The sequence below is a fragment of the Cryptomeria japonica genome, chromosome 11 (assembly GCF_030272615.1).
Source record: "Cryptomeria japonica chromosome 11, Sugi_1.0, whole genome shotgun sequence".
In the NCBI taxonomy this organism is placed as follows: domain Eukaryota; kingdom Viridiplantae; phylum Streptophyta; class Pinopsida; order Cupressales; family Cupressaceae; genus Cryptomeria; species Cryptomeria japonica.
The window spans coordinates 327256865-327280599 of NC_081415.1; the positions used below are offsets into that span (position 1 = coordinate 327256865).

General features: G+C 39.9%; 1 protein-coding gene across 3 annotated transcripts in view; it reads right to left on the minus strand.

Moving 5' to 3' along the window:
- The window catches only part of LOC131065057 (uncharacterized), a 73193-nt gene extending 49666 nt beyond the window's left edge, over nt 1-23527 (minus strand). For 2 of the 3 annotated variants that reach the window (XM_057999446.2, XM_057999445.2), the window contains exon 1: nt 23104-23527. In XM_057999446.2, the coding sequence (XP_057855429.1) occupies nt 23104-23413 (310 nt within the window). In that variant the 5' untranslated portion in view covers nt 23414-23527. The remainder of the gene's footprint in view (nt 1-23103) is intronic. The other variant, XM_057999447.2, reaches the window with a different exon arrangement.
- Between the last annotated feature and the right edge of the window lie 208 nt (nt 23528-23735).

The following is a 23735-nucleotide window of genomic DNA, read 5'->3' on the forward strand; positions in this document are numbered from 1 at the left end:
TGAACCCCAATTACTACCATGTTGATATGTTAGCACTACCAAATAGGACAGCAACAAATATGGATGTTGAAGTTGTTGACGGATATAAAAAAACTTTCAAAAAAATGGTTTATAGATACTAGAGTTGTTGCGAAGATTCGAGATAAGTTTAGGACTCTTGCATTCGCTAATGGAACTTATGCAAATGTTGATGCAATGGCAGCTAAAAAAGAAATGGACCATATAAAATGGTGGAACTTCCATGGTGCCACGACTAAACATTTGCAAAAGTTGGCTATCAAACTTCTATCACAAGTTTAACTTTATATGAATTATATTCTAATTTAAATTATGTCTTATTTTAATTTTTATTTGATTGCTTGTGTTTTTGTAACTTATAATATCGACTTTTCTACATGTTTCAAATTATTCTGCATCTAAGAGGAACTGGAGCACATATGGCTTCACCCATTATGTGAAACGAAATAGGTTGGCAGCTAGTAAAGTAGATGACCTTGTAGACTTTGGGATGTGGAGCCTAAGACGAGTTATGTTGATGGATTCATAAATGCATTGACACATCTGAATCCCATTGTTGAGAATTTTGTCATAGTAGAAGGAACCTTTGGTGAATCTTCATTTGATTTTTAGAGTCTAATTGGTAGTCGCACTCAATCCAACTATCCTACCTCTTCAAAGAATCTTGATGATCTAGAACTCTAATTTCAAGAGAGCAATGATGATATATTTGATTACATGTGATTCTACCAAACTATTGATGTATTTGAATTTTGTTTCACTAATAAAACTATTTTTTTAAAGATAAGATTTTTTAATATGTGGCAATTATGTGTCTATATTGCTTCTAAAGTAATGAATTTTTTCTTCAATAACTTAGTTCTATATATGTTTATTTGTTTTTCATGAATGTCATATCTATCGCATCCATATGAGAGGTCTTGAAAAATGGTTATATCCATATCTGATACCATATTTGTATCAAGAAACTACAACATTTGGACCCCACCAATCATGAAAAAGATGCTCCACTCTCTCACCTAACACCTATAAATTAGAGAGTGGTCTAAATGCATTCAAACCACTCTGTAACTGCCACTGTCAACAGTAACCTCCTCCTTAATGCAATTACAACCAACATTCCAAGTCAACCGGAGAATATAATGATTAAAAATAATATCTCTCAAAAACCTACATGGGCATCCAAGTACCATTCCAAGATGTTGAAATAAAAATGTTGGTACATGGGATTGAAAGGTTAAGAGCACCTTACTTAACACGAAGTGAGAAACCCACATGAAAAACCTAGAGGGGGGGGGGAGGGGGATGAATCAGTGATTCAAACTTTTCAAAAACTTCAGCAAACACAAGAAACCAATCAACTTATAGATGTGAAAATGCAAGCATAACTCAAGGCAAAAACTCAGATTTTTCTCGTGGAAAACCCTTTCGGTAAAAAACCACGGCAAAAATTTCCTTCATTAACTTCACAAACTTCAAGATACAAGAAGTGTGCTCCAACACACAATGGGCACCAACTCCCCAAAGATGAACTCAAATTTACAAGAAAGAATCAGAACTTCAGACTTCTTTAGAACATATACCACAATCAACAAAGATACACAGTACTCCTGAAAACTATCTCTGACTTCAAAAGTATTCCCCTTTTTGTATATGAACAACATAACCCCTCACCAAAAAGAATAAATTTTTTCTTTCAAGAACACGGTCTGATAAAAATAATCATCATATACAATCCTCAAAAAGTAACACATCCACCTTTTCTACTCCTCACCTACACTCGATTTTAAAATTCTTATACAAACTTTCCGGCACACAAAATCTGTATTACACTTCACAAGAGAGTTCGAAGCTTATATCCAGCAATCAATTACTACTGTACTTTTATTAGGCATGAACTCTGCCCAGACGTCTACCAACATGCTTCCAACTGAAAAGTTGCAGTCACACCTGCTCCATACACAAATCTCATATCATTGTTTTCTCTCGGTTGGTTCTTTCAACACACAGAACCCTCTCTAATAAATTTCAGATGAGCTTAAAAAAAAATCTAATAACATGGAGCAAAAACATTTAACGCCTAGTCAATTCTTATTGTTGCAGCCGCCCAATCTTTCCATTGAACAGAGAAGCACATATTAGAATCAAAATACAGCATGCATACATACAACTTAATTTTTATTTCCACGATCTCTACATTTATGAATTCCAGCACGGAATGGAATTCTTTTTTTTCACACAAAGACCCCAAAAAGAATAAAAACGTCCAGCCATTCCATAAACATTTCTTTCTCCTACCTTGTTTGGCTTATACATTGACAAGCTTGAAGAATGGTTAAACATGCAGAATGGCAAGGGTATTCAATTGGGTGAATTTGTGATAAGGCTGCTCCTTTATGCGGATGACCTCATTTTGATTGCTAAATCTGCCCTTGGTTTGCAAGAGCATTTATTTGCCCTTTGAGCGCTTTTGCAATATAGTGGGAATGCAGGTTAATATCAGCAAGACGAAAATCATGGTTTTCTCAAGTAGAAGGAAACAAGAGCAGCATAACTTTTACTTTGAAGGCAACATTCTTGAAGAAGTTAGAGATTACAAATACCTTGGAATTGATTTCAACAAAAGTCTTAGTTGGGAAGGTTGAGGGAAGAAGAGAACTCTTGGAAGTTGGAAGGGATTTTATGCTCTTCAAAATAGATGCAGGGAGGCAGAACTTTGGGATTGGAAAACCATCCAGACTCTTTTTAGGCTTTTGGTGTTGTCGGTTATTTTATATGGCTGTGAAGTTTGGGCCAGCAGTACCTCGGTTTCTCAATGGAAGCAAATTGAGAGAATTCAAAAACGTTTAATCACAAGCAAGTTCAAAATTAAAAGTACAGTCCCATATGATATCATGTTAAGTGAAATAGGTGCTGCCCCTATTGAAGCAACTGCTATGGTGCGACTCATTAGTTATTTAAAAAGAACCAAGCAAATGGGAGAAGGTAGATGGCCTAAGGTTGTTGTCAATGACATATTGTGCAAAAGGAAGAAGACGTGGATGCAACAAAACATCAAATGGTTGAAGAAATGGAACATTTATTTGAATTCATGCCCCACAAATAGCAAGGAGATAAAGGTCTTCGTTATGGATAAGTTCTACAAGAAAATTTGGGGTTTTGGGTTAGGAAGGAAGAAAAATACTATATCAATGAGTTCAACCCCAATTATGATCATCTTCAAAAAGTCTATATAGGGGCTAATATATCATGGAGAGCTAAAATTCTAATTGCTCAGCTTAGAACCAACTCGCACCAACTTCGATTGTGAGACCGAGCGGTGGAAAAGGCCAAAAAAGATTTGGGATGAAAGAGTTTGCCCGTTTTGCACCACCGGGAATGTTGAAACTGAAAAACATTTTATCTTGGAGTGTGAAGCACTTAAAGACAGCAGGGAAAAGTTTGTCAATTTCTTAACTGCTAGCACATGGTATAATCTGTTCAGCGAGGAGTATATTGAGAAGTTGGGAGCACTCATCATCAACCTACATAAGCAAAGATTGGATCTTCAAAAGTCGGCTCAGATTGGACAGGCTGTCCCATAGGCTATTCTTAGCATCGTGAACGTTAAAATTCTTTCTTTCTTTCTAAAGACTTCACGTAACTCTTTCTACACCCCCGTAATTTCCTCAACCAAAAATAAATACCCATAAACAATCGATACACCTTTTTCTTTTCTTTTTTGAATAAAGGGGTAAAAACTTTATTAATAATCAGAAACCAGCATTACACAAGAAAGCCAAAGCCACAAGGCTCCAGAAGAGAACAACAAACCCAACCAGAAATCAACCAGCTTCATAACTATCCATTTCCTCAGCAAAGATCTTATGCAAGTCCTGACAGTAATCAGGGGAAAGATGCTCCCAACCCTCAACTTTCCAAACATCACCATGTTTCGAAGCCCACTTAGCCAAACAATTCGCAGCTCTATTCCATTCACGAGGAATGTGGATGAAAGACACCCTCTCCATCATAGCACTAATTTGCAAAATCTACTGCACAATCCCTGCCAGTTGCCAATTAATCCCACTCACCTTCTGCTCAATCAACAGATTACAATAATCTGTGAATCCGATTCACAGATAACCTTACGCCACCCTAGCTCATATGCACGCTCCAGGGCATAGAAAATTGCTAGTCCCTCCATAAAATTATTAGACTGCTGCCCTTTACGAACTAAAAAGAAGAAAACCACATCCCCCTTACAATCCCTACCAACACCCCCAATCCCAACAAGACCTGGATTACCCCGAGAGAAGCCATCAGTGTTAATCTTAATGGAATCATTCTGAGGGGGCAACCATCTTCCCACCCTTTGAACCTTCTGCTTAGCACGTCTACCTCTCCTGACACAAGCTAAAACAGGAGACATCTCCTGCAAACCCAACCTACTCACAATATCAGCCTCTCCTCTATCCAGAGGAAAATTCACCTCACATTTAGCTTCCACCATCTCCTGGATCATGCCAATGATTCTATTCCACACTTGTTGAACTAACAATATGACTTCCCTAAAGATCCTCCTATTCCTCTCTAGCCAGATCTGCCAAAGTATGAAGATGGGCCCAATGTGTCAGACAGTCTAGAGAAAGGAGGACAAAATAGGAGGCCTGCCCAAACTGCTCCAAAACTCCACCAAAGAATCCATGTGAACACAGGGGTGCTTCCACACCCCCCACCAGTAATGTCAGAGCAGCAACGAGAAAGGGCATCTGAAGAACAAGTGAGAGGAATCCTCCTCCCCATTACCACACAAAACACAGATGGAAGGCCCGTGGAACCATGCTTGCAAATATTGTCCCAGGTTAGACATCTATTCGAAGCCAAAGTCCAAGCAAAACAGTTACACTTCGGCCAAGAGAAATTGTTCCAAACATATTTCCACCAGTGCACCTCCCTCCCCTCCAAGCGACGGAACAATAGCTCTTGGTACCCATTGGCAATAGTAAAAACACCCATAGGATTCGGGGACAAAGCAAGTCTATCCCTATCCTTAAGGGAACTACAGTGTCTACTAGCCAGAATGCCATGAAGCTCAACACAGTCTTCCTCCATATCAACAACCGGCCATTCATTAGGAACCTTCCACCGCACCATCTCCAGTTGCCCACACCTATAAACAGACTTAAAGTCGCTCACTCTAAACCATCCTGCCTCCAGGAACCTCTGGCAAAGTTTCACTAAATTAGGAAAGTGGTCAATAATGGGGGGAAAGCCGTCCCAAGAATCGAACCAAAAAAGCACCTCTTCCCCCCTCTTACAGATCCAAAAAAGATCTTTTATTAGTGTAGCCCCTTTCTTGAGAGTACTCCAAATCGTAGAGCCTTTTCCCGCAAGCGGATATCTTGGGATTTCCTCCTTCGGGATCCTCTGCATATACTTGAAAGACAAAATCCTAGCGCAACCTCGATCCTGTTCAACACACCACCTCCAGTACAATTTAGCAGCCAAAGCCTCCCCAAATAAAAAAGATTGCCTTAAGCCAAGCCCACCCAACTGCTTCGGGCTGCACACCAAGTCCCATTTGACAAGACTCCATTTATAGGAGGACGGGTTGCCTACCCATAAGAATTGCCTTGCCAAAGAATCCAATTCCTTCACAAACCACTTTGGGGCCACTTGGAGCATACACCTATAAATCGGAAGAGCATGGACCACCGACAGGATCAGTTGAACCCGCCCAGCAAAGGATAACCATCTATGAGTCCAATGTTCAACCTTCATGCAAAATTTGTCCAGAATACCCTGCCAAGAGTCCCTGGGAGGATTACCAACAGAGATAGGAATACCCAGGTAAATCAAGGGAAGAGAACCGGCCTGGAATCTCAAGATATGAGCAATCCTCAACTGAATAGTTCTAGGTGTGTTGAAGAAGATAATGGAAGATTTATCCTCATTGATCAACTAGCCAGAAGCAACAAGATAGACATCCAAGATTTTAAGCAAATTTATAACTTCTTTGATCCTAGCCAGTCCCATCAAGGTCGTATCATCCACAAACTGCAAATGGGACTGAGGAGGTATGTCATTACCCCAACTCCAACCAAGAATAATACCCAACCCCACATTATACTTAATCAATCTCCCCAGACCCTCAGCCAGAAGAATGAATAAGTACAGGGAAAGAGGGTCCCCCTGACGAAGACCCCTGGACGCACCAAACAACTCAGTATGATCTCCATTAATTAGCACAGAGAATTAGGTAGATGAAACACAACTCATAACCCATTGGATCCATTCATCAGCAAAACCAAAGGCCCTAAGAATCTTCTGGATAAAGGACCATCGGACTCTATCATAAGCCTTTGCCATGTCCAGCTTGATAAACATAGCTTTTTCCTTGGAAGTTGCCATAGAATGAATGGTCTCAGTAGCGATGACCACTCCATCCAAGATTTGACGGCCCTGCACAAACCCACTCTGCTCTTCAGAAATGACCCCCCCAAGCCAATTCTTCAACCTTTCCGCTATTAGCTTAGAAATAATCTTATAAATCACATTACAAAGAGAAATAGGACAGAACTAGCCTAACCGATCAGCCCCATCACACTTGGGGATGAGCGCAATGAAAGTCGCATTCAAAGCCCGAAGCATCTGCTTACTCCTCTGGGACTCTTGGACCACCTCCAATAAGTCCAATTTGATAATATCCCAAAATTCTTGATAGAACTCAATCGGAAACCCATCCGATCTAGGAGCCTTCCCCTTCTTCATGTGAAAAACAATCCTCTCAAGTTCGTCCAACAAAATAGGTCCCATAAGCTGCTCATTCATCTCCCTAGTAACTAGAGAAGGAATACAAGCAAGAACCTGATTTTCCTCTTCCGATTCCCCCTGAGAATCCTCACTAAAAAGGGATTGGAAATACTGCATAGACTCCCTAGAAATCTCCTACAAGGATAAACATTGCTCACCTCTATCATTAACCAGAACATGGAAGGAATTGCCATGTCTTCTTGCTTTCACTGAATTGAAAAAGAACGCAGTATTTTTATCCCCCGCTTGAAGCCAATCAATACGAGCTCTCTGTTTCCAGTAGATTTCCTCCCTAAGCTCCCACTCCTCTAAATCCTTGACTACCCTGACTTCCTCCCTAAGCAAGGCTTCTGATAATCCATGCTCTCTAATCTCTCTAGTAATGCCATTCAACTCTAATTATGCAACTGTCTTAGCATAAAAAATATTACCAAAACACTGACGATTCCACTGTTTAAGATGAAACTTAACAAATTGCAGTTGCTTGGCAAAAGTGTACATGGCAATGCCAAAGGCTGGCCTCCCTTTCTTCCACCACTCTGCAACATGAACCTGCAAAGAAGAATCTCGCAACCACATAAGCTGGAATTTGAATGAAAGAATGCGAGTGACCCGAGTAGAAGAGGACACCAATTTGATGGGCCAGTGGTCCAAACCTTTCCAATCTAAAATCTCGGAGCATGTGGACCATCCCCCACCAACCCAAAAACTAGAAACCAGAAAGCGATCCAGCCTCTCCGCAATCCAATACTCCCCTAGTCTCCTGTTGTTCCAAGTAAACAGACCATTACAGGGCTTGATGTCAACAAAATTCAAGGTTGATATACTATCCCGAAGAAGGAAGGAAGAAGGCTCCAACCGCATAACACCACCCTTCTTCTCACTCAACTCTAAGATGGCATTGAAATCACCCACCATAATCCACAGATGAAAAGGAAAAAACCCAAGCATAAAAAGTAATATGAGACCACAAATTTTGCTTCCCCTGAAGATTAGTGGGGGCATAAATGTTAGTAAGTAAGATATATTCCCCAGTCTCAAGACTAGAGGCAACCCCGGATAAAGAAGATTTGGAAGAAACCAGCCATATAGGATGAATCCTCAAGGGGTTCCAAAGACAAGCCACACCTCCAGAGGAGCCAAATGCCCCAATACACTGACATTCGCCTCTCCCCCATAGCTTAGGCACCAGACCCAACATACTTTCCACAGATAATTTAGTTTCCTACAAGAAAAGGACATCAAGAGAATGACTCCTAATCATTCCCGAACAGCTTTTTGTCTAGAGCCACTGTTCAAGCCCCTCACATTCCATGAAAGCACAATCATTTCGGGGGATTACAAAAATGAGAATCCAAAGTCTTTACTGACCCTGACTCAACTAAGTTCTCCCCCATCAATTTGATCTTATCCAAGTCCTTCTTTCTGCCAACCTTCGAACTCTTCTCCGTTGCTCCTTTCTTAATGTCTTTTTGAAGAAGACCCAGATGTAAAGAGATCTTATTACTTTTAACCCCAGCAGAGTCCAATTTGTGTGTTGCATGAGAAACATCCCCACCAGCCATCTTCACTTCAGCGCTAGAGATGGGTCCCTTCAGAGCTAATACCTGTTGATCCATCTCCATCTGTTGACTTCCAACCTCCTGCAGACCCTGCGTAGGATCCAAGTTCACACTATCAGGCATCAACCCTACTGCACTAAGATCCAAAGGAATCATCTCCAGATTCACCTCTTGCTGGCTAAGGTCATCCAAGGCTTCAAATCTGTTAAAGGTATCCTCCTCCTGACTCTCCTGCAAAGACCTTTTTTGACCTCGATTCCTATTCTTTGTCTTAACTGGGACAAAACCATCAGCACCCACAGCCACACCAGACATGGAATTTTTTCCTTTAGCAGCCCCATCCAAGTTAGGGGACGACTGTTGAGGCTGATGCTCAGCCGATTTAGACCTAGGGCACTTGCACTGCAAATGACCATACTCATGACATAGACGACACCGGAAAGGTAAAGTCTCATAATCAAGCTATTGGACCCAAAAGTAAGAGCCCGCACACATATCTATAGCATCTGGCAAAGGCTTACTAAGATCAATTTCAACACAAATGCGAGCAAAAGTCGTTACCTTTCTCCGCAAGGTTTGCATTGAAGATCCAATAGGCTTCCCAAGCAGGGAAGCTAGCATTCGCAACACATCCTCCTGACAACATTCTACTGGAAAACGAGGTAATCGAACCCACACTGGGACCCGATTCGGGAGCTCCTCCGAAGGGTTAAATCTGTGATAACCCTCTATTGTATCACATGATGTAAATCTTAGCTTGATATCTACTCTTTATTTCTTTTACATTCGTACACCCTACTAGGATTATTACCCGCAATAAATGTATGAAGTTATTAATAATAATTAAATTAATTTATGTAAAGGGTGAAAAAATGCACCAATAATAATAATAGCATATATTAATGAGTTCATTAGAAACATATAAAATAAATATATTAAATAATGTTAATATATTAAATGAGGGAATAAATTATTAATAATGTTAATATATTAAATAAGGTTAATATAAGAAATAAACTATTAAATAATGTTAATACATTTAATATATTAAACGATGAAGAAATAAATTATTAAATGATTCATGTTAATTATTAAATAGTATTAATATATCCTAAGTTCATTTTAATGGAGTTAACGCCATGTTGATTAACACCCCCCCCCCCAGGAAGTGGTGGGACGAGAGTCACAGCCCTAGGCTGCGACCACTGGCACACCCCTTCCTGCGGAAGGGACCCCGTGGTGGGACGCAACCCTTCCCCTCCACGGGGTATAAAGGAAGACAACCGCAAAGCAAAGGGGTAGACACGGAGGAGGAGCAAACGGGAGGAAGAGAGGCTACAGACTACGAAACAGGTAAGCAACACGCCACAAGGATATATATGTGTGGACGTGTGTGCCACACACACACATATATATTTATGATGGTTCTGTCATATGTAATAGTATACCAATCTCTTTGACAGAGTTATAGTTTTATACTAATATTGTCTCATGTATATGTAGCAATAGATATATGTATGTATGCAGGATATTTGTATGTATATAGGATCAATAATAGTAATTAAGGAATATGTAGATGCAAGCATAAAATATAGATGATAATGAAATATAAAATGTTATATGAATAACAATAATTTGGCTATGTGATGGAGGCTATTGGGAGGAAATTCCCTTAGCCTAATTCAGGGATTATGATAATCCCTGGTAGGCAGTATATACTGAGTATTTATATGCATATATGTTAAAAGCTTGGGTGTCAAAAGCTCACCCAAGAAGAGACGGATCTTGCCGGTCCTCTCTAGTAGACTTGGATGATAAAATGTATCATCCAAGGCAAGGAATTGATCATATATGATGATCTTCCTTGGTAGGCTTGGTTGTAAGATGCTACATCCAAGACTGGGATCGACTTATCCATCGATTTCCCTGGTAAGGCTTGGAACCATGATGGGTTCCAAGAAGGTAGGCATTACAACCGCCGAAGGACATCCCAATACTGCATTCGTATCCTTTTTATTAAATAAGAATTGAGGTTAGTTTTAATTAAATAATTGAAGTTTAATTGCAAATTAGATTAGTAAAATATATATATATATATTTTGTTGCATTCTAACAGTTTGTTTTGCAGGACAGTGATCTCTAACTAGTAGGGACATTACAGTGGTATCAGAGCATAATCCTGCCAACCTGTGGAAGGGAGACTTAGTTTATGATCACATATTAGAGGAAGAAAGGCACGAAAGCAATGGCCGATCAATTAGCCAAACAACTTCAGACTTTCATGGAACAAACCAATGAGAAATTCGAAAGAATGAGCCAATTAATCCTCCAAAGTACAAACAGAAACAATAGAGATATTCCAAACCCTAGAAGAGAGACACACTCTAATCACGCCGATAACGAATGATCTCCTCAAAGTTCTAGACAAACAATTCCCGAATTTCTTCAAGGAGAAGAACATATGGGAGATGAAGAGGAGCAAGCCACATTTGGGGTGGAAGAAATCGCCCAAATTTGTGCTAGATTAGAGCCAGAAGTTCAGAGGGTGGTTTCCTTCAGGGACTTCTGTGAGTCCAAGACTAATGAAGGTAGAAGGAGGAAGCATATGGGTAAAGACCTCAAAGATAAAGTTAACAAAATGTCCCTACCATGCTTTGATGGGTCAGGGAAGGATATCGCCCAAGCTTGGGTCCAAAAACTAGATACATACCTTTCATACAGCCCCATGACTGAAGGAGATGCTATAAAGTTTGCCATACTCCATTTAACCGGAGCAGCCCATAATTGGTGGCATAATGGTCTCATTACCCTAGGCCAAAAAAATATCTCCACCTATACTGAGTTTACTCAAAAACTCATCAGCCGGTTTGATCAAAAGGACTCAGAATGGTACTTCCAAGAGTTAACCCACCTTAAGCAATCAGGAACCATTGAAGACTATATCGACCAATTCCAAAACCTATCAGTAATGGTCCCCGACCTATCCCAGAGAAGGCTTACTTACATGTTTTTAGAAGGCTTGAAAGACTATTAAAAAATTTGTAAAACCCTTGGAACCACAAAATTTAGTAGATGCCATTAAGAAAACTAGGATGGTCGAATATAATGCCCCCAAGAACATCCCAGCCAAAACACCGCATAAGAATGAGGGACCCCAGAGGGACCACCGGGAGAGGCCCTGCCGCTTTTGCAAAAAACCTTGGAGTATGAATCACCGATGTAAGGAGAGAGAGGAACTCATGGAGAAGGGGTTATGTTTCAAATGCAAGGCCCCATGGGGGAAGGGCCACGAATGTAAAAGACGACAGTTAAATAACACAGAAGAAATACGAGATGAGGAAAGACCCTATAAAAGGGCCAGGTTTGAAGGCAACGAGCCGGGTACCTTGGCAGTCATCACTCAAGGAAGTGAGAATAGATGCTTCAAACTCAAAGGGATAATCAAAGGACAAAAAGTAATTGCCTTGGTAGACACAGGAGCCTCACATGATTTCATTAGCAAACACTTAGCGGCAAAGAGAAGGTTAAAAACTCAAGGGTTTGGAAGGTTTGAAGTGATCATGGGCAACGGAGTCATAGACAGGTGCACTAAAATTATACCTCAATTGGAAGTCACCTTGGGGGGACATACAATTAAGAGGAACTTCTTTGTGGTGAATTTAGAGAACGACATCATTTTGGGGATGCCATGGATAAACTCATTGGGCCGGTTCACCATGGACAGTCCAAATCGGGAGATATGCTTCCAACATGAAGGGAGAGAAATAACCTTAAAAGGAATCCCCGATGACTCTCCAAAGATAGTATCATGTAATAAAATGGAAAAAATCCTTAGGCACGATCAAGGAGAGTGGGTCGCCCAATGTATGGTCTTGGATAAATCTCCGACCGAAGATCAAGCCGTTCATAGAGATATTCAACCCATCCTTAAGAGACACAAAAAAGTCTTCAAAGACATTCCCTAGGGCTTACCCCCAAAAAGGGGATTTGAACACTCCATTGAGTTAGAAGAAGGAGCAAAACCCGTCATTACAACTCCTTACCGCCACCCCCACAAATTCAAAGAGGAGATTGAAAAAACCATAAAAGAGTTATTAGAAATGGGGCATATCCAACCAAGCAATAGCCCCTTTGCTTCATCAGTGGTATCGGTCAAGAAGAAAGACGGGACGATGAGAATGTGCATAGATTACAGGGCCCTGAATAAAAAGACTATAAAAAACAGATAACTTATTCCAAGAATTGACGAATTAATGGATGAACTACACGGAGCAAGATATTTCTCTAAAATTGATCTAAGGTCAGGATACCATCAGATTAGAATGAGGGAAGAGGATATTCCCAAAACAGCATTCAGATGTCATTATGGGCATTTCGAGTTTTTGGTCCTACCATTTGGTCCCACTAACGCCCCGACCACCTTCCAGTCATGCATGAATCATACGTTTAGGCAACAATTGAGGAAATTTCTTCTAATATTCTTTGAAGATATGCTTATTTACAGCAAGACATGGGAAGAACATTCCGGCACATTGAGGAGGTATTAAATATTCTTGAGTCTGAATCATTATATGCCAAAGTCTCCAAGTGCGAATTTGGGATGAAAGAAATCATCTACCTAGGACACAAAATTAGTGAGGCCGGAGTGAGTGTTGATGAAGAAAAGATCAAGGCCATCAAGGAATGGCCCACCCCTAGAACCTTAACACAATTAAGGGGATTTGTGGGACTATGCAGCTACTATAGACGTTTTGTAAAAGGGTTCTCCAAGATTGCAGCACCCCTTACTGATCTAACTAAGAAAGGGGCTTTCACATGGAATGACCAAGCCCAACAGGGTTTTGAACAACTTAAACTAACCATGAGCTCATGTCCAGTATTGACCATTCCCGAATTCTCTATACCTTTTGAACTACAATGTGATGCGTCCGGGGAGGGAATTGGGGCAGTCCTCATGCAAAAGAAACACCCCCTAGCCTTTGAGAGCCATAAACTTACCGAAGCAGAAAGACACTACTCTATTTATGACAAAGAAATGCTAGCAATAATGCACGCCTTTGCCAAATTTCGCCAATACCTTGTCTGTGGGAAGTTTAGTGTGAAAACCGATCATAACAGCCTACGCTTCTTCTTGAGCCAAAAGGATCTTAATGATAGGCAACAAAAATGGGTGAGCAAAATACAAGCCTACGACTTTGATATAGAATATGTAAAAGGGGTGAATAACGGGGCAGCAGATGCATTATCCCGAAGAGCCCACCTCAATACCCTTACCAGCATTTCTAAGGACTAGAAGGAAGAAATCCTTAATGAATATGACCAAGATCCACAAACAAAGGAAATTTTGAAGGGAAACCCTCCCAATGAAGATTTTAAAGTTAGGGGAGATCTCATCTTATACAAGGGAAGGGTATACTTGACCCCTCAGACCAAATTCAAAAGCAAAATCCTAAAGGAATTTCATGATAACCCCTGGCAGGACATCGAGGGTACTATAAAACTTATAAACACATTAGGGAGAAGTATGCATGGAAAGACCAAAAAAGAGATGTCCAGAAATATGTACAGGAGTGCCTAACATGTCAACGCAACAAAACCGAACTCATCCACCCAGCTGGGTTGCTTCAACCATTACCTATTCCCAATCAAAAGTGGGAGAGCATTTCTATGGATTTCATAACAGGGTTGCCAAGGGCACAAGGAAAGGATAGCATTTTTGTGGTGGTAGACAAACTCACGAAGTATGGCCATTTCCTTGCGGTCTCCACAAAATACAAAGCCTACCAAATAGCCAATCTATTCTTTAGGGAAATTTGCAAACTCCATAGACTCCCTCAGAATATTGTCAGTGACAGAGATAGCAAGTTTATTAGCCAATTCTGGCAAGAACTCTTCCGAATGGCAGGAACAGTCTTGACCCCTAGTACCAGTTACCATCCTCAAACTGATGGGCAAACTGAAATAGTGAACAAATGGATAGAGGGCTACCTAAGAAATTATGTTACAGGGCAACAGACTGCTTGGGTTAAGTGGCTACACCTAGGAGAACATTGTTACAACACGACACACCACATGTCAATAGGGATGAGTCCCTTCCGAGCCTTGTACGGCTATGAAGCCACAACTTTTGGGGAATTAATAACCCAAGAAAGCAAAGTACCAAGGGCACAAGATTTTGTTCAACAGAGTAGGGACATCATGAAGACCTTGAAAGAGAATTTACAACAAGCCCAAAATCAACAGAAGATCTATGCAGACAGGAAGCGTACGGAAAAGGACGTTCGAGGCCGGAGATCTGGTGTTTTTAAGGTTACAACCATATAAACAATCTTCCATCAAGAAGAATGGGGCTGAAAAATTGAAACCCCGGTTCTATGGACCCTACAAGGTAATTTGAAGGATTGGGGAAGTAGCTTATGAAGCAGAACTCCCCAAAGACAGTAAAATACATAATGTGTTCCATGTCTCCCGACTTAAGAAGGTTCTGGGACAACACTTGGCTCCATGCAGTGAACTACCTCCCCTAGATGATGAAGGGAAACTCACCTTGTACCCTTAGATCATTCTGGATACACGGAAAAGGGAGCTTAGGAACCGAACCATTCCCGAATACCTGATAAAATGGAGGAATCTTCCAAATGAGGATGCTACTTGGGAAAAAGAAGAAGATCTAAAAATGCTTGAGGACAAGCAAAGTTGAGACGGAGGGACTGTCATAACCCTCTACCATATCACATGATGTAAATCTTACCTCTATATCTACTCTTTATTTCTTTTACATTCGTACACCCTACTAGGATTATTACCTGCAATAAATGTATGAAGTTATTAATAATAATTAAATAAATTTATGCAAAGGGTGAAAGAATGCACCAATAATAATAATAGCATATATTAATGAGTTCATTAGAAACATATAAAATAAAGAAAAAAATTATTAAAATAAATATATTAAATAATGTTAATATATTAAATGAGGGAATAAATTATTAATAATGTTAATATATTAAATAAGGTTAATATAAGAAATAAACTATTAAATAATGTTAATACATTTAAAAAATTAAACGATGAAGAAATAAATTATTAAATGATTTATGTTAATTATTAAATAGTATTAATATATCCTAAGTTCATTTTAAAGGAGTTAACGCCATGTTGATTACCCCCCCCCCCCCCCGGGAAGTGGTGGGACGGGACCCTTCCCCTCCACGGGGTATAAAGGAAGGCAACCGCAAAGCAAAGGGGTAGACACGGAGGAGGAGCAAACGGGTGGAAGAGAGGCTGCAGACTGCGAAACAGGTAAGCGGTTGATTTACACGCCACAGGGATATATGTCTGTGTGGACGTGTGTGCCACACACAAACATATATATTTATGATGGTTCTGTCGTATGTGATAGTATACCAATCTCTTTGACAGAGTTATAGTTTTATACTAATATTGTCTCATGTATATGTAGCAGTAGATATATGTATGTATGCAGGATATTTGTATGTATATAGGATCAATAATAGTAATTAAGGAATATGTAGATGCAGGCATAAAATATAGATGATAATGAAATATAAAATGTTATATGAATAACAATAATTTGGCTATGTGATGGAGGCTATTGGGAGGAAATTCCCTTAGCCTAATTTAGGGATTATGATAATCCCTGGTAGGCAGTATATACTGAGTATTCATATGCATATATGTTAAAGGCTTGGGTGTCAAAAGCTCACCCAAGAAGAGACTGATCTTGTCGGTCCTCTCTGGTAGACTTGGCAAGGAATTGATCATATATGACGATCTTCCTTGGTAGGCTTGGTTGTAAGATGCTACATCCAAGACGGGGATCGACTTATCCATCGATTTCCCTAGTAAGGCTTGGAACCATGATGGGTTCCAAGAAGGCGGGCATTACAACCGCCGAAGGACATATCCCAATACTGCATTCGTATCCTTTTTATTAAATAAAAATTGAGGTTAGTTTTAATTAAGTAATTAAAGTTTAATTGCAAATTAGATTAGTAATATATATATTTTGTTGCATTCTAACAGTCTGTTTTGCAGGACAGTGATCTCTAACTAGTAGGGACATTACAAAATCCCACATGCCAAGGTTTGATGAACAATCCCACCTGGTTATAAAAATAAGGGCCTCCCTCAAAGACCCGATTGTGATCATCCATGCAATTAAAAGTGACTATGAAGTAATTGTTTGCCAACAACATAACATCCATTTCCCCTTCCAGCACCCAAGTCCTCTGAGCCCAATTCTCCAAAAACTGTCAAGAAACCCTCATCCCCAAAAATTTGCAGTATAACGAGTGCTTTGAGAAATATTCAACATCTTCAGCAATCATCTCAGGCGGAATTACCAATTTCGGCCGCTCTTTGTATCTCTCAAGGCAACCATTAATTTTCGAAATCCGAGTGCCATTGGACAAACCTGCCCTAGAAAACCCTGAATCTAGAACAAAGAGATCATTAGCGAAGGTCTTGGTACCTTGGGAGGAGGATTTCGCGCCCAACGCACCTCGAAAATCCAAATCGGGAGAGTCTCTCGAGGCCTCACCCCCAGCAGCCGCCATCCCTAAGGAGAAGGGAAAGACAAAAAAATAACCCACACCCCAAAACCCAACCCACCGAACACACCTCCCAAACCGCACACTCCACCCAACCTTTGTTACAGGGAGAGAGCGGCCACAGCCCTCCACACCCCACGAGCTGCACCCACCACTACCACCAAATAGAAAGCGGTTACAACCCTCTTTACCCCACGAGCTGCACCCACCACTGCCGCCAAACACCGGACACCCTACACCCCCTACTCCAGCTCCCAACACAACACCACCCCGCAGTCCTCCCCACCACCACCACCGATCTCTTCTGCAAAAGCCACCACGTCCCCCGCAAGCCAAAGATAGACCCCCTTCTACACACCGCCCAACATAGACCTCCACGGGCTAGGGCTCAGATGCCCTAGCTCAAACCAGTAAAACACGCTCGCACTCCATCCCGTGGACCCCCAAAATGAAATTAGGTCGATACACATTTTTCTTTAACCTGGCACGACTTTTTGTATATTTTTCTAAAAACGCTTCACTGTGTATGTGGCTTCTTAAAAAAAAACGTATACAACACATACAAAGACATGCACTCCCTTCATAAAGATTCGAATAATTGATTCCCACCATCATGCTCTGGCAAAACTAAAACATGAATTCCACGAAGGCACCCACAAAGTCCTCCATCGAAGCAATACAAGTCAAAGACGTATTACTCTCCACGAACTTCCCGTAAAAGAAAATAAAGCTCCCTTTCAATGCTAAGCTTTCCCTGTCAGGTATAATTCTTAATCGTGCTCTTCCTAGAATAAAGCACACCCAAAACATATCTCCTGGCAGCATAGAAAATATGGAACATATTTAAAAAAAAAATCAACCAACCACAATCTCTACGCAGAAATTAATGCCCACCATACAGTGCCTTACTTCTAAGAAACAAGCCAAAAAGAAAACGAATGCCAGAGATGTTACAAAAATATCCCTTTTAGTGAAGAAAAAGCCGCCACAGATCATTAAAGAAAATGCATCCTTTTTCAATAAAGAATATCAACACCAACTAGCCACCTCATTAAAAGATTGAACCATTTTTAAAAAAATATCGAACTATGACAAGGCATGTAAATCTGACAGGGCAAGAAGACTGACGTGGAGGCTGACAAAATAACAAGCAGGCTCACAACTAGTTGAAGCTGACATCCAGACACCTCAAGCAACCAACCAGGCACCTCAAACAGCTCAAGCACCTCAAGCAAAATAGAAGAAATCTAATGAATAAACAGTAGCTCAAAAAGCACTTCAAACTCAGTCCAATATTATTTTGAGTAATCCTCAAGTTTGAATGGCACAAGCAAGCTTGAAAGAAACTTCTTGACATCGATGACAAAATGTCTAACACGAAGTGCCCATGTAAGGACTATATTAAGTTAAACTTTGGTGCTGCAGCTAAAGGAAATTCAAGTACTGCGGGAGCAGAAACAGCAATAAGATCAAATGATGGTGGTTTTATAAAAGAGGTCATTGTTCCTTTGAAACACAATGAACAACATGGAGGCAAAATCTTTATCGGAAGGGTAGAAGATGGTGAGTTCATTAAAGTGTGCTAAGTTAAAGGTTGAAGATGATTCTTAGGTAATTTTCAATGGCTTCCTTCATGGATTGATAAAGGATTATATTCTTCTGATTACAATAGATGAGATCAAAATAGTTGTAGCAAGATTTGAAAAAGTGGTATTCAAGCACAGTTTGAGAGAATGGAACAAAATTGAAGATGTTTTAGCAAATTGTGGAGTTGTGTAGAACTCATTTGCATCTAAAGTACATGAAGGATTAGCCTATAGAGGGCTTGATTTTAAGTGAAAAACTATTTTGCCCTGAAACGACAACTCCTCATTTTCATTCACCAACTAATAAGTGAGAGAGCTGAGGTCACCTGTGCAAAAGGATTAAATAAGTGTGCAAAAAGTTACAAGGCGCCAATATCATTGTTGTGAAGCGAGGGAAATAATGGACAAGCAAAGGATATTATAAATTATGGCGTGATGGTCCATGTAGTTTTTTTCCCAACAGGGTTTAAAGGGGATGAATATATTCCATTTAAGTTGCAACAGTGGAAGAGGAATGGAGCTGTAGCAAAGTGTTGTACAATGAGGGGCAGGTCAACACAGAGGAAGATTTACTTTCTTTCTTCTGTATGAAGACAAACAATCTTTTGTTTCTGTGAAGAAAGTGATAGGTCAATAAGATTAAAGTCAGAAGGAGATGACAAAATGGGCCATGTGTTGAAAGCGTCTGAATGAAATCTGAGGCAAAAAGTAGTTGTTGGGGCTGCAAAGAAATGGGTTCTGCACACTATTGCTCCATATGCACCAACGGATATCTCTGGAAGCAATAGGAGATGGGAGGTGATCTTGCAGACAGGAGTTGCATTATCTCAGTGATTGGGTATCAGATAAGGTGAGTTTAGGTGTGTGATGGATTAAGTACAAAATTTGGAAGTTTATTTGCAAAGATTTTACTTTGCCTTTTGATAATTTTAAGATCATGTGAAGGGATGACCAGATTGGGCTAGCAAGTGACTTTACTATTCCCAATCTCTCAAAGGATGGGTGGTAAGGACACAATTGAAACCATCATTGGCTCCAGGGATGACTGTGTCAGCCAGTGACATTGAGGCATATGCTGCTCCATTTTTATGAATGAATTATAGTATGTTATGTTATGTGAATGGTATGAAATTTTAAAACTGTTGTAGTTGAACTTAAGGCTGTTTTAAGCAAATTCAAAGGCACGGGCCCCAATAGAACCCATACTTAATCCATCAAAAAACAAAACTAAGTCATCTAGAGACATTTTATGCATAAGACATTGTATGCTTATGAAACTAACAAACTTGAGGGATATAAACCTAACATTGATCATTCATGACAAGTGAAATAAAGTTTAAACCTTAAGAGTTGAGATAGTTCTTCGCGCTTTTAACATTTAAACTATGATTACCCAGAGTGTATGGTCAAATGTTAGAGGATATATTATGGTAAAAAAAATGTGGTTAAAAAAATTCCAGTCATTGCAGTTGACACCTCTTAAATCCTACTCTAGCCCGATTAACACAAAACTAGCCTTCCCTAATCTATTTCATGCATTTTGTGAGCATAAGCATTGGCATATTTTATCAGTCAAATAGTAACATAACCTTTGGATGTCCCAACAATCAGCCTCGTGGTCTCAAATTGCAAAACATCACGGTCAAAATGTTTTCAAGGTCATCAATGTTTGAGTCACATAAAGAAATCAGAGTTCATGTGGATTCATTTGTTCTGGGAAGTGAAATTAGTTAGGATAAGAAAAGGCATAAGACCTTGTATAAATTTGTTTGGATTTTCCGGCATGAGACCTTGTATAAATTTGTTTGGATTTTCACCTTCCCTATCATGCTAATGAAGCAACACAAAGGTGCCTCAATTTGAATATGGAAGGAGATAATGGCTTTTCTGTGTCAGTGATGATTAGCAAGCCACTAAAACCTTATCAAATAAAGAGGTTTTTATGGAGGATGACGAAGCACTTACAAGAGGAGGCTGCTTCCTTTTCTGCATTCAGTTCTGATTTAGAGCATGCTTCTGATAGTAACTTTTTATCATTTGCTTCAACCCATTTACAAAAATCTTCTATTGAATTATTTTGAGGCTGAAGACTGTGATGACTGTTAAAACTTTGGAGCTTTCCACAATTCAAATTTTGTAATTTTCTATACTTTGACAAGAACTACATTTTTATTATTCTTACTTTAGTGGATTTAATATTGTGACTTATTGAACAAATTCAATGAACCATGAGTTTATCATCCATTCTCTAAAAAATTGCAATTTTCAATCACATAGATTTACAATCCCACTTTGCCCGTATACACATGCACACATTGCCAAATCCCCACCCCCTCAAAATCAAGAAACCCACTGCGCATGCACACATATGACCCCATACTCAGGTACTGGGTATTGTCAATGCAGCATAAATTTGGCTGCATCCAAATTGGGCATGAATGCCAACACCCAAAGGGCCACAACCTCAACATATCAACATTCATTGGAACATTCAAGGAAAATTTGCACTCTTTTGCAGAATATGGCCAATAATTCTAATAAGGTACCTCCTAAATCAATAGAACCCAACTGGACAGGTATTTATCATTATCAATATTTCTAGCAGACAGCTGCATGTTGTTGATGAAGATATTCAGTTTGGTATAAAATTTGGCATGTAACCAGAATATTTTGCACAGATGTAAAATCTATACCAAATCAAAATCATACGGTGAATTGGCACAATTTGTCCTTGAGATCCCGCACTTGAACTGGCAGTCATTCTAAAAGGGCATGACCGGCAGGGAATTGACTCAATAATAACTATGCTTAGGCATCAAAAATTTGGAAGGAGAGTGAAAATTGAAGTTTTTGAAGATTCACTCTTCAATTACTCTAAGGGAACTTGACAGGGATAGTATGGAAAAAGAATTCAAATCTGTTCAACAAAACTTCTCCTCTGAGCTCTCATAAGAGCATAACAATTAATTGTCTTATCATTAGTGGGTGCTGCTGCCAGGTGCAAAGTTTTGCATTTGAATAAGCAGGACTCTTTTGAAACTCGCCTTGGGGAAACTGGTTACAACATCCCAAGAGCTAGGGCAAAAAGAATGATATCCACTATCCAGTGATCATGGGTTTTGAGCAAAGGACCTTCAATTACTTGCCAGGAGTTTGTGCCAGCATTACAGGAAGCTTCTCCTGAAACAGAACATAGTGTAAGTTTATGTGCCAATGCAATCCTAATATGCTTCTATCCTTGTTGATGAATTCATTTCGAATTTGTATAGACATATAAGGGCTGGAAGGAAAATCTCATATTTTCTCCTTCCTAAAGAATAATTTGTGCAAGTTCTCACTTATAAATGAAGTGTTGCAGCTGGAATTTGGCTAGCATATAAGAGTGACAAAAAATGGTAATCACACCATTCATCCTGGCACCTTAGCAAGTTTTTCAAGGTAAACAAAGCCTTTCCCCTCAGAACAGCAGAATCCTGTATCCCAACTCATCTTCTACAAAGAGCTTTGATAAAGAAAGAGGGAATGACATTGAACACATATATTGCAAAAGATCTGCACTACAAGAAGAAAATATGATTCCCAATCAGCTCTCTCTGTGGAAAAATCTTGAATGTGTACGCTGAGGACTTGCATGTTTTCTGACAGAAATACATGCAGGATGCACAAAACAGAAAAGAGCATCTCCGAATACATACAGGAATGCACAATATGGGATACAGAATTTCCATTTAAATCTTGATTATGTACACTCAATATGTCTGCAATTTTTAGCGATACCAAACTTAGCATGGAACAAACTCCTGAAGATAAATTTAAGGCCCTCAACTTAATGGTCGATATTTCTTGAACATTGACTAGCTTGTTTATTAAGTATCAGTTCATCTATTTCTCTGACAATCAGCTGTTAAGAGTGTCCCCTAAGATTACGTTAGCATGTCTTATGGGTGAGGTTGTCTGGAGGTTCGCTATATTGGTGGGAGCAGTTGTGATAGTTTTAAAGTCTCATTTAAAGTCTAAATCGACCACAATTCAGCTTTCCACATTCCAAGATACGAATTTTCAGTTAAGTTCCCCTCAAGCAACTGTGAGGAAAACGTCTACGAGTTCAGGTTCCTAGGCATGAGTTCAGGCGAACGTCCATTCGGATAGGGCAAACCCTTTTGCCAGGTGCGCATAGCTGAGACTATGGGCTTTTAACTTTGTAGGGCTAAAGCGATTCCTTCTATGACTTGGAGGGCTCCCCGGGACGGCAAGATCTTGCATAACTACCCACAAGTGATTGTGAACTGCCGTGGCAACTCAGTGGGCATCTCCAAAGGCCAATGCAGTAATCTAACCGATCTCAAACTCAAAAATTATTTGATGCATTTTCGTTCCGTAAGCTTCTCTCCAACTTCTGTTTTTTTGTGCCATACTTGTGTAGTTGGCTTTGTATCATGTTTTGGAGTTATCATGCATCCTAGACTGCTATACATCCGCATGAAAGCTAGGAATTCGTATTGGAATCCAGGATTGCAGACATCTAAAATTGCAGTTAAGAAAGGGTTGTATAAAATAAACAAAAAGTACCTGGCAATTCAGCAAGAAGAGCGTGAAGGGACGAGGAAAAAGAGGATTGGGCCTGAGTCTCGGCCTCATTCAGCAACTTCTGTTTGAGATTTCCAAACTTGTTGAGAAGAGCAAGCTGCTCCTCCTGCAATGCCGCCTTTTCTTCGAGGAGCTCGCTAATTCGATAATTTTGGCCGGTGGTCTTCATGCTCAGCAGGAAAATGCCTCCCATGAAAACCAAGTGAACGAAACTGTGCTTCCGTCGCATTGCATGTCTTAAGAATAAGTTTGTCCTCTCTGTCTTCTTCGGCGGGGAAGGGGAAATCTCCATCTCTTTCGCTCCGGACAATGCACTCTGTTCAAAAGCTGGCTGTATTAACACATTTCCAAAAATATTCCTTGGCCTTGATTTGCACAATAAATTCAGCAAGGAGGATGGAAAGTCTTATATTAATTGTAAAATAGATGTAGAAGAGCTGGGCTGTGGGATTGGAAAACTAAAAATACTCTTTTTGGTCTTTTTGTGGTTCCAATGGTCTTATATGGTTGTGAGGTATGGGACAGCAACACTTCAGAAAGTAAAATAGAGGCAAATAAAGAGATTACAAAAACACTTAATCACTATATGGTTCCAGTGGTCTTATATGGTTGTG